This window comes from Crotalus tigris, unplaced genomic scaffold (assembly GCF_016545835.1).
Source record: "Crotalus tigris isolate CLP2741 ecotype Arizona unplaced genomic scaffold, ASM1654583v1 scf7180000024286.1529876, whole genome shotgun sequence".
NCBI classification, from domain to species: domain Eukaryota; kingdom Metazoa; phylum Chordata; class Lepidosauria; order Squamata; family Viperidae; genus Crotalus; species Crotalus tigris.
Genome location: NW_024100459.1, coordinates 186,054 through 201,091, shown reverse-complemented (window position 1 = coordinate 201,091; position 15,038 = coordinate 186,054). Strand labels below are relative to the sequence as shown.

Genomic DNA, 15,038 nt, shown 5'->3' with positions numbered 1-15,038 from the left:
ACTATGTACCCACAGCAGCACAGGGAAATAAGTATGAATGTATCCCTTTTCCATGGATGGCCAGTTATTCATTGGGTTATAGTATAGCAATAAATAAATAGCCATCAGTACCATCCTGCTGATGTTTCAAAGAGTCTTGAAGATTTGGGTCTTCATCCAGGTCTTTGGCAAGTGGCCACTTTTAGATTGTGTGGGTTGGTTTTTTTCCCCCCAATCTGGTCTTGTTATTCTTGCCATCTTCACTCTTCATTTTTGTGGTTAGCTATTTTCTTGTTTTCACTTTTTAAAATAATTTGAAAATGGTAGCCAAAATACGATGAGACAGTCTGCTTCCATATAGCTGTTGAATACATACATTTCTTTACCCCAGACTTGTGCTAGATGGCAAAAAGGTTTCCTCTGAACCAGCAAGAATTACTGTAAATTTAATGAAGGTTTAATAAAAAGTTAAAGGAAAATAGAAGAAAAGAGTCCAAACAATTCTTGAGGTTCAAGAATTTTCAGATTCAGCTAGGGTTTTTTAAAACTTTAACCTGAATTTTCCTGAATGAAAAGTTCATTCAGTGACTGAAAGGCCAGCTAATCATCATTATCATGATCACCATTAAACAATAAGTAATCTTCATTTTTAGTATGCATCTTTTTCATTTGGCTCATCTTTTTTTTTCTTCCCAGAACATTTTACCTAACGAGGACAGTGATTCTGATTATTCTTTAATTCTGCCTTTGAAACTGCTTCCAGTTGGCTATCAAGTCAAAGTTGAATTACCAACGGGGAAGGCAAGTTTTGATTTTTAAAATGAATGATCATGTTAGAGAATTTTAATTTCTCTATTGGTGAAAAAATAAATCAAAAGCTCTCACAGTTGACTGCATTTAGCTGATTCAAAATAACTTCTTTATATTCATATAAAAATATTTACAATACCATACATTCTTCTTTACAGCAACATAGCTCAATTGAAGACTTCTTACAGAGAGATACAGAGACAAACCTGAGACTGAAAATTCAGCTTCTAACTCAATACCTTTTTCCACAGACTCAGTAGCACTTTCTTCACATTGGCTGACTAAGTTTCCACATGACTCTTCCTGCTCATGAATATTCCAACAGATCACATTTCCTGATATTGTTAATTTTTTTTTAAAAAAAAACAGCAACACAAAAGGTTGCTATTCAATGTAACTGACTGCTGGTCAGAAATCATACATAAACTTCATAAACTACATAATGAGCTAATAGGAATTTCTTATTTTGAAGTAGGGAGCAACATACTAGAAGCTCTATTCAGTAATTCAAAATACGAATTACTGAAATTTCAAGAATAAGTCTAATATAGCACTTTCTGAGTTTCTTTACTGATTGATAAAATGAATTTAAGTGCTCTTATGCCTCCTCAGTTGAACAAATCTAAAGAGTTCGTTTGGTTATTGTTTTTTCATATGCCCAACTTATTTGTCCCTCTACCCCTTTTTGGTCCAGATTCACTGTCTTCACTAAGGCATGTTTTTTGCTTTTTAGGGTAGTACCTTTGACCTGTATCTCCAGGTAATGGACTGGTAAGGTATTTTCTTTCTTGGCATAGTTAATACACTGAGTGAATGCAAAGGAAAGACAGTTTATCCTCAGCATAAATGACATGTGCCCCATTTGAGGCTTGCATGCAACTCCCTAGTACAGCGGTTCTCAATCTTCGTGTGATGGCGACCCCTGTCACATGGACGTTCCGCCCCCATGCGCGGCACGCATGCGTGGGGCCGCCCCCATGCGCGGTGCGCACGCGTGGGCTGCCCCCATGCGCGGCATGCATGCGCGGGGCTGCCCCCATGCGTGGCGTGCATGCACGGTGCCGCCCCCTGGGGGGGAAATGGCAGATCGCGTTGTTTCGCGACCCCCATAAAATGGTCGATCAACCCCAAATGGGGTCGTGACCCATAGGTTGAGAACTGCTGCCCTAGTATCTCATTCGTACTTCTTCAGAAATTCAGGAGCAAAACTACCCTATTTCACTGCTTTGATTTCGCCCTGAAAAGTGGGAAGGAGAACAGTTTCCCTCTGTGTCTCATCTTTGCCCTTAAACTTTTCACAGAGAGTTTCCCCAAAGCCTTAAACAGTTTTCCCAAACCTGAAAAGGAAAAGGAAAAAATCAGCCACAGCCCTTCCTGTAGTTAAGAAGCTGAGATGTAGCTTCTGACCATTCAACACTCTTTGAATGAGAACTTGGTTTTTCTAATTGTAGTCTAATCTGCTGTAGGCTTCAGATATAACTTCATATCAACATAAGAAGCCAGTTGGGTACCCATGAATTAATTGATGGTATTGCTGGGCATGCTCCAATGGTCTAAGGCTGGACTTCCTCCCGAGGTGTTCCCTTTGCATAAAACAAGTCCATCGAAGGAGGAGGAAATCAAGGCTTAGTGCAATGAAGAGCATCCAGCAATCCTCAACTGATTGGCATGGGGCTGATTTTGATTCCCATACAGACCTGAAACCAAATCCGGTAAATGCCTGTAAGTTGTGAATTGATATCAGCTAACTGCATTATTGTTTAAATGATCAGACATCTAGTCTATGTTTAGCAGTGATGTGGCTATTTCTGTGTTCCAGGTCACAGAATCTTCATGTGCGTTTGGGTTACGAGCTTTGTCCTGATGAGCAGGGTTATCTGCGCAAAAGGAAAAAGGTTGTTGCAGATGCCCTATATAAGCTTTTTAATCTAGGAGAGGAGTTACAAGAGGATGAGGTATGTGGACATCTTGTAATTATTTGCATGTTAATGAATTACCATCATGTTATTGCCAAACATAATTGTGCTTGCACAGCACGCTAGATTGAAAATGTAAGTTAAGGAGCTGCCATCTGTATGATTCTAACAGAGATTGAGGTATGCTATGTTGTCTGGGCACAAAATGGAAGCCATACTGGATTTCTAGAAATCAAATTGTTACTTAAATTCATGGAATGTTACAAAATCCAGTTTCTGGATATCCATTTTGGATTTGCACAGATCTAAACCTCTGTTTGTATATAGTTTGATCCTACATATAAGCTGACTATAAAGAGAGCCAGTCTGGTCTAGTGGTTAAGGCATTAGATTAGAAACTCAGAAGGTGTGAGTTCTAGGTCTGCACTAGTTACGAAGCCAGCTGCATGAATTTAGGCCAGTCACTCTCTCAGCCTTAGGAAAGAAGAGATTGCAAACCACTTCTGAAAAGTCTTCTCAAGAAAATTGCAGAGGTTTGTCCAGCTCCTTACTTAGGAGCCAAAACTTTATAAGCTTTTAAAATGCATATCTAAATCTTCAGCTCTCTTTATTACTTAGCCTAGATCCAGTCAAAATTAACAAAAATGACATAAATATATATCCCTCTTGTCCATTTAGTCTATGTTCCTCTCATGCCTTTCTTAACAATTAAACATTATAAAAATTAATTAAACATTATCAAAAATAATTTCCCCTTGTGTAGATGTCAAAAACTCATCTACTACCCCGTTAGATATTTCTAAAAAAAACCCAACAGTATCCAATCCATATAACCATTCAATATCATCATAAAAAATAAGCTCATTATTTAGCCAGTTAGTCAGATAAACCAATTTTATATTTTTCTTTTTACTCCCAACCATTCTTAAATCCCATAAATAAAATTCTGACTCATTTTCTTTTAGTGTCTTTTCCTCTTTTATTGAAATTTTTATCATCTTTCAAGTCCACTTCCAATTTCCATGAAGTAACTCCAATAAATTTCTTATATTTCAATTTGAAAGGGAAATCCACAATGTCCTTTTCAATGTTTGAATGAACATCTAATTGCATTTGTAATCCAGTGAATCTATCTCAATTGTTTCCAGAAGGATTTGTTCATTTTCAGTTGTTACTTCTGGTTCCAGTAAAAAATTATCGTCACATTCCATAAATCAAACATTTTCTTTAAAGTAGCCATCTTGTGTTCTGGTAATTGACCTTCAAGGTTTTGTTTTATAACTGATATATAAACAAGGCAGCTTTCCTATACAAGAGTTTTTTCTTTTATTTTTTTCCTTTTTAAATTTTAAAAAATTATTTTATTTTATTTTAATCTCTTTAGTGTAGTTTTTGTGAGGCAAGCAAAAATCAATAAAGTTGTCAGAGATTTCTAAATATTATAGTCCCTGAAATAATGACAATCACCAGTCATATTTAAACAAAATCTCTCTTTAACTGAAGAAGAAATTATAATCTAAAAATTGCATTAGAATGAGGAATGTCAGTTTTAGTATCCATAAATTTAGGCTATGATATAGCTGTGAGCTCACCTGAACTCACCTATCTGTTGCTCAATTCACTAACCAATCGGGGAAAAAATCTTTTTCTATGACTTATTCATGAGGTGTGACAGTAGGAAGGACATATGTTAATTTCAAGTTTCTTTCTTAAATCTAGAGGAAGAAAAAGCATCCTCCCTCAATAACTGGAAGTGAAAAAAGCTGCAACACTGTTTCCGTTTGGAGACAGTTAAGCTGCCATTTTCCCCACTGGAAACTGGAACTACCAATTTGATCTATTAAAAGATAACTTGGAATTTATATTCTAGAATCCAAGATTGTACTATGTTTATATTATTGATGAAGTGATTGTATATATTTCTAACAGGTCCCAGTGATTGCTCTTGTGGCAACTGGAGGTGGTATCAGAGCCATGACATCATTATATGGTCATCTCTCAGCCTTCCAGAAACTGAACCTTTTGGATTGCATTACATATATCACCAGTGCTTCTGGATCAACGTGGTAAAAACTAAGATAAATGTGTTACATTTTATTAGAATTCCAATTATACTGGGCCCAGTGCTGAGAACATTATGTCTGTGGAAATGAATTCAATTAGAAAAATACATTATTCAGCCTGCTTTACCATGATGAGTATTTTTGGGACTTCACTCCCTGTACTCCTTCATTAGAGTAGGACTATGAAAGTCAATGTTCTACTGAGCAGAAAGAATGGAAGGGATTCCTTGGTGGAGCAGAAATATCCCACACCCCAATTCTGAATGTAAAATGATTCAACAATATTATCGAAGGCTGGATTAAAAGTTGAGAATCAAGATGAATATTCATATCTTTCAGCCAGAAAAAAAGATGAAGTTCACGTTGGGGTTAAAGATTACTATAAGTATAATTAGAACTGAATTGTCCATGTCCACTATATGTCAGCATTTAATAAAGGACAAGAATAAATTCTTCTATTTCAAAATGTGCGTCCAAAGAGTTAATTAAAACCATGTGGGTTGAATTCTTTGGGCAATTCAACTTGAAAAATAGATATCGACATCAGATTTCTCACTTTACAAGAACAGGATATTTCTAAAATGCTTGTAAAATACTATGAATATATACTAGTGGAGAATTTTTATTTTATTTTATTAAATATCATTTTTCCTACTACTGCAGGACACTGACAAATTTGTATCGTCATATTGACTGGTCCCATCAAAGTTTCAACAACCACATCAGAAATTTGAAAAGAGAGTTGATCAAGAACAAAAAGGATACTATTTCTAGTGAAAGATTGAAGCAGTATCATAAGGAGCTAACTGAGCGGATCAAAGCTGGTCATCTTTCATCTTTTACAGCACTCTGGGCCCTTATTCAGGAAGCTTTTTTCCACAATGGAGTATGTTAATTATTTGTTATGCAGCAAAGATGTGCTCGCTAGTTTCTTCTATTGAAGCAGGAATGTGACATTATGTAATATCATCTGTGCTGGTGAGTGTGGGTTGCCTCACACTTCTGAGCACTGATGATGTTATCTAGTTGGGTAATGAAACATCTGAAAACAAACAACCAGGCTCAGAGAATATCAAGGATTTCACAGTTTAACGCTGAGCTACATGTATTCTCTTCTATTGAATGATGCATATGTTAAAATATTTATTTTGTTTCCCTTTATTTGAAGGCAAATCCCACTAAGCTTTCAGAACAGCAACAGGCTTTGACTCAGGGGCAGAACCCCTTTCCTATTTATACAGCCATAAATGTCAAACAGGATCATGTCAGCACTTTTGACTTTAGAGGTGGGTAATCACATACCAGTCTCTCCACTGTGGAAATTTAGATTTTGGTTGCATGCTATAGGCATTGGAAGAGAGGAGAAAAAATGTTGACCTTGAATTTAACAGAACAAGTACTTCCTATTTATCACAAATCTCTTAGAGTACTTCTACATGGATTGTATAGAAAAGGTTGCATTATACTCAGTTCTACCCAATGTCATCAAGGCAGAAAGATCGTGCAGAAGATCAAAGATAAAAATGTAGTACTGTAATATTTAAGCTATTGATAGGTTAGAGATGCTTTGTTGTTGTTGTTGTTAGTTGCGAAGTCGTGTCTGACCTATCGTGACCCCATGGACAATGTTCCTTCAGGTCTTCCTGTTCTCTACCATTGTCCATTTAAGCTCACACCTACTGCTTCAGTGACTCCATCCAGCCACCTCATTCTCTGTCATCCCCTTCTTTATTGCCCTCAATCTTTTCCAGCATGAGGCTCTTCTCCAGTGAGTCCTTCCTTCTCATTAGGTGGCCAAAGTATTTGAGATTCAACTTCAGGATCTGGCCTGCTAAAAAACAGTCAGGGTTTATCTCTTTTAAGACTGACCAGTTGAACGCCTTGCAGTTCAAGGGACTTGCAGGAGTCTTCTCCAGCATCATAGTTCAAAGGCCTCAATTCTTTGGTGCTCAGCCTTTCTTATGGTTCAACTTTCATAGCCATACATTGCAACTGGGAAAACCATGGCCTTGATTATATGTATTTTTGTTGTAAGGGTGATGTCTCTGCCTTTTAATATGCTGTCTAGATTTGCCATAGCTTTCCTCCCCAGGAGCAAGCGTCTTTTAATTTCTTGGCTGCAGTCCCCATCTGCAGTGATCTTGGAGCCTAGGAAAATAAAATCTGTCACTACCTCCATTTCTATTTGCCAGGAATTGAGAGGGCCAGATGCCATGATCTTAGTTTTCTTAATGTTGAGTTTCAAGCCTACTTTTGCACTCTCCTTTTTCACCCGCATCAAGAGGCTCTTTAGTTCCTCTTCACTTTCTGCCATTAGAGTGGTATTATCTGCATATCTTAGGTTGTTGATATTTGTCCCAGCAATCTTAATTCCAACTTTTGATTCATCTAGCCCTGCCTTTCTCATGATGTGCTCTACATATAAGTTAAATAGGCAGGGTGACAGTATACAGCCTTGCCAGACTCCTTTTCCAATTTTGAACCAATTAGTGGTTCCGTGTCCAGTTCTCACTGTTGCTTCTTGACCCACTTATAGGTTTCTCAAGAGACAAATAAGATGGTCTGGTACTCCCATCTCTTTAAGAACTTGCCACAACAATTTGCACTGATAAGAGTTAAAGCCCAAAACATCCAGCAGGGAACCAGTTTCCTGTCCTGATCTAAGTTATCTCTGCTTGCATTGTTATTTAGAATAATGAAAACTGTTCTCCTCTACATCAATATTTTGAATGTTTGAAAGGACCTGCTTATGTTTTTGCTGAGCAACTAGGCCTTTTTTTAAAGCATCCACGTTTAACCTCCAAAAACCTAATATGTTGAAAGCTAGTGATTCAAATCTATATCTGAGTAAGAGGAAATGACATTATCTTTTATTGGCTAAGAATTACAGGTAGTTCCAGAAATTTTCTTTTAGAAACTTATGCATAAGATTTGAATAAGTATTTAAAGAGCTATAAATTATTCCCTTAAACAGCTTTTCATTATTCTCTATTTTATAAACATAGTGATGCAAGTTGTTCTTTGAATAAAAACTTCTGGTTTGTCATGCTTTGCATTTAGATTTGTGGTAGATGTTACAAAATTTATCAGGGTAATTGGGACAAGATGGTTGTTTGTCTGATGCTATTTTTTTCTACAGGAAATTTCTCTGGAGGTCTTTCTTTCTTTCTTTCTTTCTTTCTTTCTTTCTTTCTTTCTTTCTTTCTTTCTTCTGATTTAATTAGATTAATTACATAACCTTTATTGTCATTTTTTACTCTGGGCACATTGGCAGACATTAAAAATGAAATTTAGTTGCTTGCTCTCAAAGTGTACACATACTGTACATAACACACATTTAAACATGCTATATACAATGTAAGGACCTGCTCAATCAGTCCTACCAAGAAAGCAGAACTCTTGAAATGGACATCATTTCAAAAGGAACTTTTATTGGGAGATGTTGACAGCAGGAATAGAAGGCAGTATTTGAGGGTTTCCCGCATGAATCAATAGGTCAAAAGAATCAATTGTAACCCCATCCCAACTGTCCATCTCGATGAGTCAAACAGGCCAATCTGCAAGTGTGAAAATGCTATGGGAATGGGGTGATAAGGCGCTGCTTCCAAGGCTGTTTGATCTCTCTGCACTGTGTCTTCTGTGCCCGGAGATAAGGCAGATGGCTGGAGCCAAATTCCATTCTCACCCCAATGGAGAAACATCAAAGAAGAATAGAGCAAGGAATAGAGCAAAGGAAATACACATCAGCAGTCCCAAGCTTCCCCCTTCCCCTCAGGAGAATAGCAGAACCCGAAAAGAACAAGAAACCCCATGCCCATAGAAAGACAGGGTTCTGACATACAACATATGTATAAACCCATACCATTACATATAAATAACATCTAAATATTAATCACTGTCCATCTTGAATACATAATTGAAAAGGGAAGCTTTAGAGTTTAGAGTATGGAACGAAACTATGACTGAATCTGGATGTTCTGGTGGTTCAGATACCACCGAGCTTCCTCCCAGAAGGTAACAAGGAAAACAGTCATGAAGAAGATGTGTAGTGTCCCAGACAATCTTGTGGACTCTGCTCAAGCAATACTTATATGCTATGTCCAATTTCATTTTTGGATCAGTAGCCAACCAAGCTGTCTTTCACTCCTTTGTGTATCCCTTTGTTGCAGAATGGCTGGAGTTCAATCCTTATGAAGTGAGTTTCCTAAAATATGGTGCACAGATTCGCTCAGAGGATTTTGATAGCGAATTCTTCATGGGAAGGGTGGTGAAGAAGATCCCAGAGTCCCGGATTTGCTATCTGGAAGGTGGTCTGTTTAATTATAAGCTAAAGGAAAATACAGCAGAACTTATCAGAGAAATCTTGGAAAGATCCTGTCTTCCTGGGCAGCCTTAGGTTTCTAGCCATTTTACTCCAAAGTGCTTAGAGCTCCATTGTGTCAATATTCCAGTGATAAGTAGTCTTCTCATGCTGTTTACACGAAGCCAAAAACACCAGCCTGAAGATGACGAAAGGGATTTCGTCGAAACGTCGCCAAGACACTTCCAATTTTACGTGGAAGAAAACCTGAATAACCAAAGACCTACATACAAACACCCGCGAAAACCTCAGAAAACATATATAACACTATATATATATATAACACTATATATATATAACACTATATATATATATATATATATATATATATATATATATATATATATATATATATATGTAGGTCTTTGGTTGTTCGGGTTTTCTCCCGCGTAAAATTGGAAGTGTCTTGGCGACGTTTCGACAAAGTCCCATTCGTCATCTTCAGGCTGGTGTTTTCAGCTTCGTGCTTCGAGCAGCAATGTGTGGTCTTAGCTGTTTCTTCCTTTTAACTGCCAGTGGGGGTATGAACTGATTGGGTGGGAGCTTGGCTGTGTTCTGATTGGGTGGAGGTGTGTTCTGAATGGTTAGGGGCTTGGCTGTGCTCTGATTGGCTGGGGGAGTGTTCTGTTTGGTTGTGCTCAGGTTAGTCTGAGTTGCAGAGGGGTTTAAGATTTTGGGCTGCCTTGCTATTTTTTGGCTTCGCGTTCGTGGTCGTGCCTCCTCTTCATGGAGGGTGTCAGTTTGCTTCATGTATGGATTGGAGGGGTTTAAAGTGGCTAATGATGCAGCTGTGGTCTGGCTTCTGGCTTGTGGTCGTGCCTCATCATCGGTGTGGCTTTGGGTTTGTTTTTTGCGTGGATGTGTGGTGGTGACATCCTGTGTGGTTTTTGTGAGTGTGGGTCTGGTATCATTTTTTGTGTTAGGGAGTCGTTTGTCAATAAGGGCGGGTTTCCAAATGGCTGGTAGGCGGGAGGTATCATCTCGTTTGTTCATGCTGTGTGGGCGTTTTTCTATCTCGATGGCTTCTCTGATTATTCTGTTATTAAAATGTTCAGTTTTGGCGATAGTTCTGGTATTTTTAAAGTCAATTTCATGTCCTGTGGCTTTAAGGTGTTGGACCAGGGAAGATGTTGGTTCCTCTTTTTTGACTGAGTTCTTATGTTCTTCAATGCGTGCACTTATTCTTCTGTTGGTTTGTCCGATGTATGTGGTGGGACAAGTGGTGCATGGGATTTCGTATACTCCTTGATTTTCTAATTCAATTTTATCTTTGGGGTTTCTAAGGATGGTGGATATTTTTCTGTTTGTGCAGAATGCTGTTTTGATGTTGTGTTTATGGAGGATCTTACTGATTCTGTCTGTGGTGCCTTTTATGTATGGGAGGAGGGCTTTGCCGTTTTCTTGTTCTTTGTCTTGGATTTTAGTGGGGGTTTCTTTTTGGATTAGGTTTGTAATCTTATTTCTATGGAATCCATTGGATGTTAGTACATTGGTGAGAGTGTGTAGTTCGGGTTTTAGGTGTTGTTCGTCAGCTAAGCGTTTTGTTCTGGAGATGAGTGTCTTGGCTACAGAGTTGATCTGTGCTGGGTGGTGGTGTGAGAGAGCGTGCAGATAGCGGTTTGTGTGTGTTTTCTTCTGGTAGATGGTGTGTCCTAGGGAGCCATTGGATTTCTTGTAGACTAAGACATCCAGGAAGGGAAGTTGGTTGTTAGCTTCTGTTTCCATGGTGAACTGTATTTTGGGGTGTAGGCTGTTGAGGTGTGTGAGGAAGTTGTCCAGTTTTTCTTTCCCATGTGGCCAGATTATGAAAGTGTCGTCTACGTATCTGAGCCAGAGTTTGGGTTTGTGATCCGATTTTTCTAGAGCTTGGGTTTCAAAGTGTTCCATGTAGAGGTTTGCAATGACAGGTGAGAGGGGTGATCCCATGGGTGCTCCTTTGTTTGTTTGTATTTTTGTCCATTATAGATGAAGTATGTGTTGGATAGGCAGTGGTTGGTCAGATCTAAGATGTGTTTGGGGGGGTATATTTGTTTTGAATAGCTGTCAAGGCTTCTTTGATAGGCACTTGGGTGAAGAGGGATATGACATCGAAGCTCACTAGTAGGTCGCTGGGCTGTAAGTTTTGTTTCTTTATGATCTCTATAAACTGGAATGAGTTTTTTACATGTGAGGTGATGGATTCTGCATAGGGCTGTAGTTGTTTGGCGAGAAATTTGGCTAGGTTTTGTAGAGGTGAGCCTATGGAGCTGACTATAGGTCTGAGTGGGGTTCCTTCTTTGTGTATCTTGGGGAGACCATAGAGTTTGGGGCATCTGGATGATTTTTCTCTGGGAATGATTCTTTGCTGGATCTCTTCGCTAATGGGGGAGGCTTTTATTTTGGATCTGGTGGTTTTTTCCAGGTAGGTGGTGGGATCTGTATTTAGGGGTTTGTATGTGGAGTCTTGGAGTAGGTTGGTTAATTTGGTTTGGTAGTCAGATGTGTTCATAACCACTGTGGCGTTGCCCTTGTCTGCTGGTAGGATTATTATGCTGGTGTCTTCTTTCAGGTTACGTAATGTTGTCTGTTCCTCTTTGGGTAAGTTGCTTTTGGGTGGCTTGCTGGTGCAGAGGATGTTGGTGATTTCAAGTCTGATTCTGTTAGCGTCATCGGGGTTGATTTTGGTCAGGCTGGTTTCAACTCCACATATAATGGTTTCAGTGGAGATGTGTTTGGGAGCGACTGCAAAGTTGAATCCTTTCGAAAGGACATTGGTTTCGGCTTTGGTGAGGATCCTATCTGAGATGTTATGCACTGTTTGTTTCATGTGTGGCTGTGAGGGAGGAGGGGTTTGTTTCTGGCATTCTTGTAGTCTTCGGAGTTTGTTGGTGTGTGTATCTGTCTTGAGGGTGGTCTGTGTTTTGGCTCTCCAGACGGCGAGTTGTTTGGATTTGTCCCAAAGTGCGGGGTGGATCTTGTTGCTGAGTTTGAGGTGGAGTGTGAGGAGATCTTTGTTAATTTGGTCTAGGAGGAATCTTTTTGTGTGAAGTTCATTTCTGATTAGGGCCAATTCTGTTCTTTTCAGGATCCGTTTGGTGGCTGCAGAGTTGGAGTGGAATTTCAGTTGGAAACATGGGGGGATTAGATTTTGATCTCGGCAGTTGCGTAGGAATGCGAGGTCGCATAAAATGGAAGCTCTTTGGACTTCAAGTTTTTCCTAGGTCCTGGTCAGATGGTGGATTTCCTCCCCGTAGAGGTTCGATATTTGTTTTCTGAGGTTTTCGCGGGTATTTGTATGTAGGTCTTTGGTTGTTCGGGTTTTCCCCCGCGTAAAATTGGAAGTGTCTTGGTGACGTTTCGACGAAGTCCCATTCGTCATCTTCAGGCTGGTGTTTTCAGCTTCGTGCTTTGAGCAGCAATGTGTGGTCTTAGCTGTTTCTTCCTTTTAACTGCCAGTGGGGGTATGAACTGATTGGGTGGGAGCTTGGCTGTGTTCTGATTGGGTGGAGGTGTGTTCTGAATGGTTAGGGGCTTGGCTGTGCTCTGATTGGCTGGGGGAGTGTTCTGTTTGGTTGTGCTCAGGTTAGTCTGAGTTGCAGAGGGGTTTAAGATTTTGGGCTGCCTTGCTATTTTTTGGCTTCGCGTTCGTGGTCGTGCCTCCTCTTCATGGGGGTGTCAGTTTGCTTCATGTATGGATTGGAGGGGTTTAAAGTGGCTAATGATGCAGCTGTGGTCTGGCTTCTGGTTTGTGGTCGTGCCTCATCATCGGTGTGGCTTTGGGTTTGTTTTTGCGTGGATGTGTGGTGGTGACATCCTGTGTGGTTTTTGTGAGTGTGGGTCTGGTGTCATTTTTTGTGTTAGGGAGTCGTTTGTCAATAAGGGCGGGTTTCCAAATGGCTGGTAGGCGGGACGTATCATCTCGCTTGTTCATGCTGTGTGGGCGTTTTTCTATCTCGATGGCTTCTCTGATTATTCTGTTATTAAAATGTTCACTTTTGGCAATGGTTCTGGTATTTTTAAAGTCAATTTCATGTCCTGTGGCTTTAAGGTGTTGGACCAGGGAAGATGTTGGTTCCTCTTTTTTGACTGAGTTCTTATGTTCTTCAATGCGTGCACTTATTCTTCTGTTGGTTTGTCCGATGTATGTGGTGGGACAAGTGGTGCATGGGATTTCGTATACTCCTTGATTTTCTAATTCAATTTTATCTTTGGGGTTTCTTAGGATGGTGGATATTTTTCTGTTTGTGCAGAATGCTGTTTTGATGTTGTGTTTATGGAGGATCTTACTGATTCTGTCTGTGGTGCCTTTTATGTATGGGAGGAGGGCTTTGCCGTTTTCTTGTTCTCTGTCTTGGATTTTAGTGGGGGTTTCTTTTTGGATTAGGTTTGTAATCTTATTTCTTTGGAATCCATTGGATGTTAGTACATTGGTGAGAGTGTGTAGTTTGGTTTTTAGGTGTTGTTCATCAGCTAAGCATTTTGTTCTGGAGATGAGTATCTTGGCTATGGAGCTGATCTGTGCTGGGTGGTGGTGTGAGAAAGCGTGCAGATAGTGGTTTGTTTACTTCTGGTAGATGGTGTGTCCTAGGGAGCCATTGGATTTCTTGTAGACTAAGACATCCAGGAAGGGAAGTTGGTTATTAGCTTCTGTTTCCATGGTGAACTGTATTTTGGGGTGTAGGCTATTGAGGTGTGTGAGGAAGTTGTCCAGTTTTTCTTTCCCATGTGGCCAGATTATGAAGGTGTCGTCTACATATCTGAACCAGAGTTTGGGTTTGTGATCCGATTTTTCTAGAGCTTGGGTTTCAAAGTGTTCCATGTAGAGGTTGGCAATGACAGGTGAGAGGGGTGATCCCATGGGTGCTTCTTCTGTTTGTTTGTATTTTTGTCCATTATAGATGAAGTATGTGTTGGATAGGCAGTGGTTGGTCAGATCTAAGATGTGTTTGGGGGGGGTATATTTGTTTTGGATAGCTGTCAAGGCTTCTTTGATAGGCACTTGGGTGAAGAGGGATATGACATCGAAGCTCACGAGTAGGTCGCTGGGCTGTAAGTTTTGTTTCTTTATGATCTCTATAAACTGGAATGATTTTTTACGTATGAGGTGATGGATTCTGCATAGGGCTGTAGTTGTTTGGCAAGAAATTTGGCTATGTTTTGTAGAGGTGAGCCTATGGAGCTGACTATGGGTCTGAGTGGGATTCCTTCTTTATGTATCTTGGGGAGACCATAGAGTTTGGGGCATCTGGATGATTTCTCTCTGGGAATGATTCTTTGCTGGATCTCTTCGCTAATGGGGGAGGCTTTTATTTTGGATCTGGTGGTTTTTTCCAGGTAGGTGGTGGGATCTGTGTTTAGGGGTTTGTATGTGGAGTCTTGGAGTAGGTTGGTTAATTTGGTTTGGTAGTCAGATGTGTTCATAACCACCGTGGCGTTGCCCTTGTCTGCTGGTAGGATTATTATGCTGGTGTCTTCTTTCAGGTTACGTAGTGCTGTCTGTTCCTCTTTAGGTAAGTTGCTTTTGGGTGGCTTGCTGGTGCAGAGGATGTTGGTGATTTCGAGTCTGATTCTGTTAGCGTCATCGGGGTTGATTTTGGTCAGGCTGGTTTCCCACCATCTTAAACCCCCCCTGCAACTCAGACTAACCTGAGCACAACAAAGCACCCACCCAAACAGAACACTCCCCCAGCCAATCAGAGCACAGCCAACTCCCCCAGCCAATCACAGCCAACCTCCCCAGCCAATCAGAGCACAGCCAAGCCCCTAACCAATCAGAACACACCTCCACCCAATCAGAACACAGCCAAGCTCCCATCCAATCAGTTCATACCCCCATTGGCAGTTAAAAGAAAGAAACAGCTAAGACCACACATTGCTCCTCGAAGCACGAAGCTGAAAACACCAGGCTGAAGATGACGAATGGGACTTCAT

General features: G+C 40.0%; 1 protein-coding gene across 1 annotated transcript in view; it reads left to right on the top strand.

The window, feature by feature from the left end:
• Positions 1-15,038, top strand: part of LOC120299281 (cytosolic phospholipase A2 beta-like) — a 46,835-nt gene that overhangs the window by 19,589 nt on the left and 12,208 nt on the right. The window contains exons 7-13 of the mRNA XM_039323926.1: positions 676-780; positions 1,523-1,560; positions 2,609-2,744; positions 4,635-4,771; positions 5,432-5,654; positions 5,937-6,054; positions 8,938-9,078. Of these exons, the coding sequence (XP_039179860.1) occupies positions 676-780; positions 1,523-1,560; positions 2,609-2,744; positions 4,635-4,771; positions 5,432-5,654; positions 5,937-6,054; positions 8,938-9,078 (898 nt within the window). The remainder of the gene's footprint in view (positions 1-675; positions 781-1,522; positions 1,561-2,608; positions 2,745-4,634; positions 4,772-5,431; positions 5,655-5,936; positions 6,055-8,937; positions 9,079-15,038) is intronic.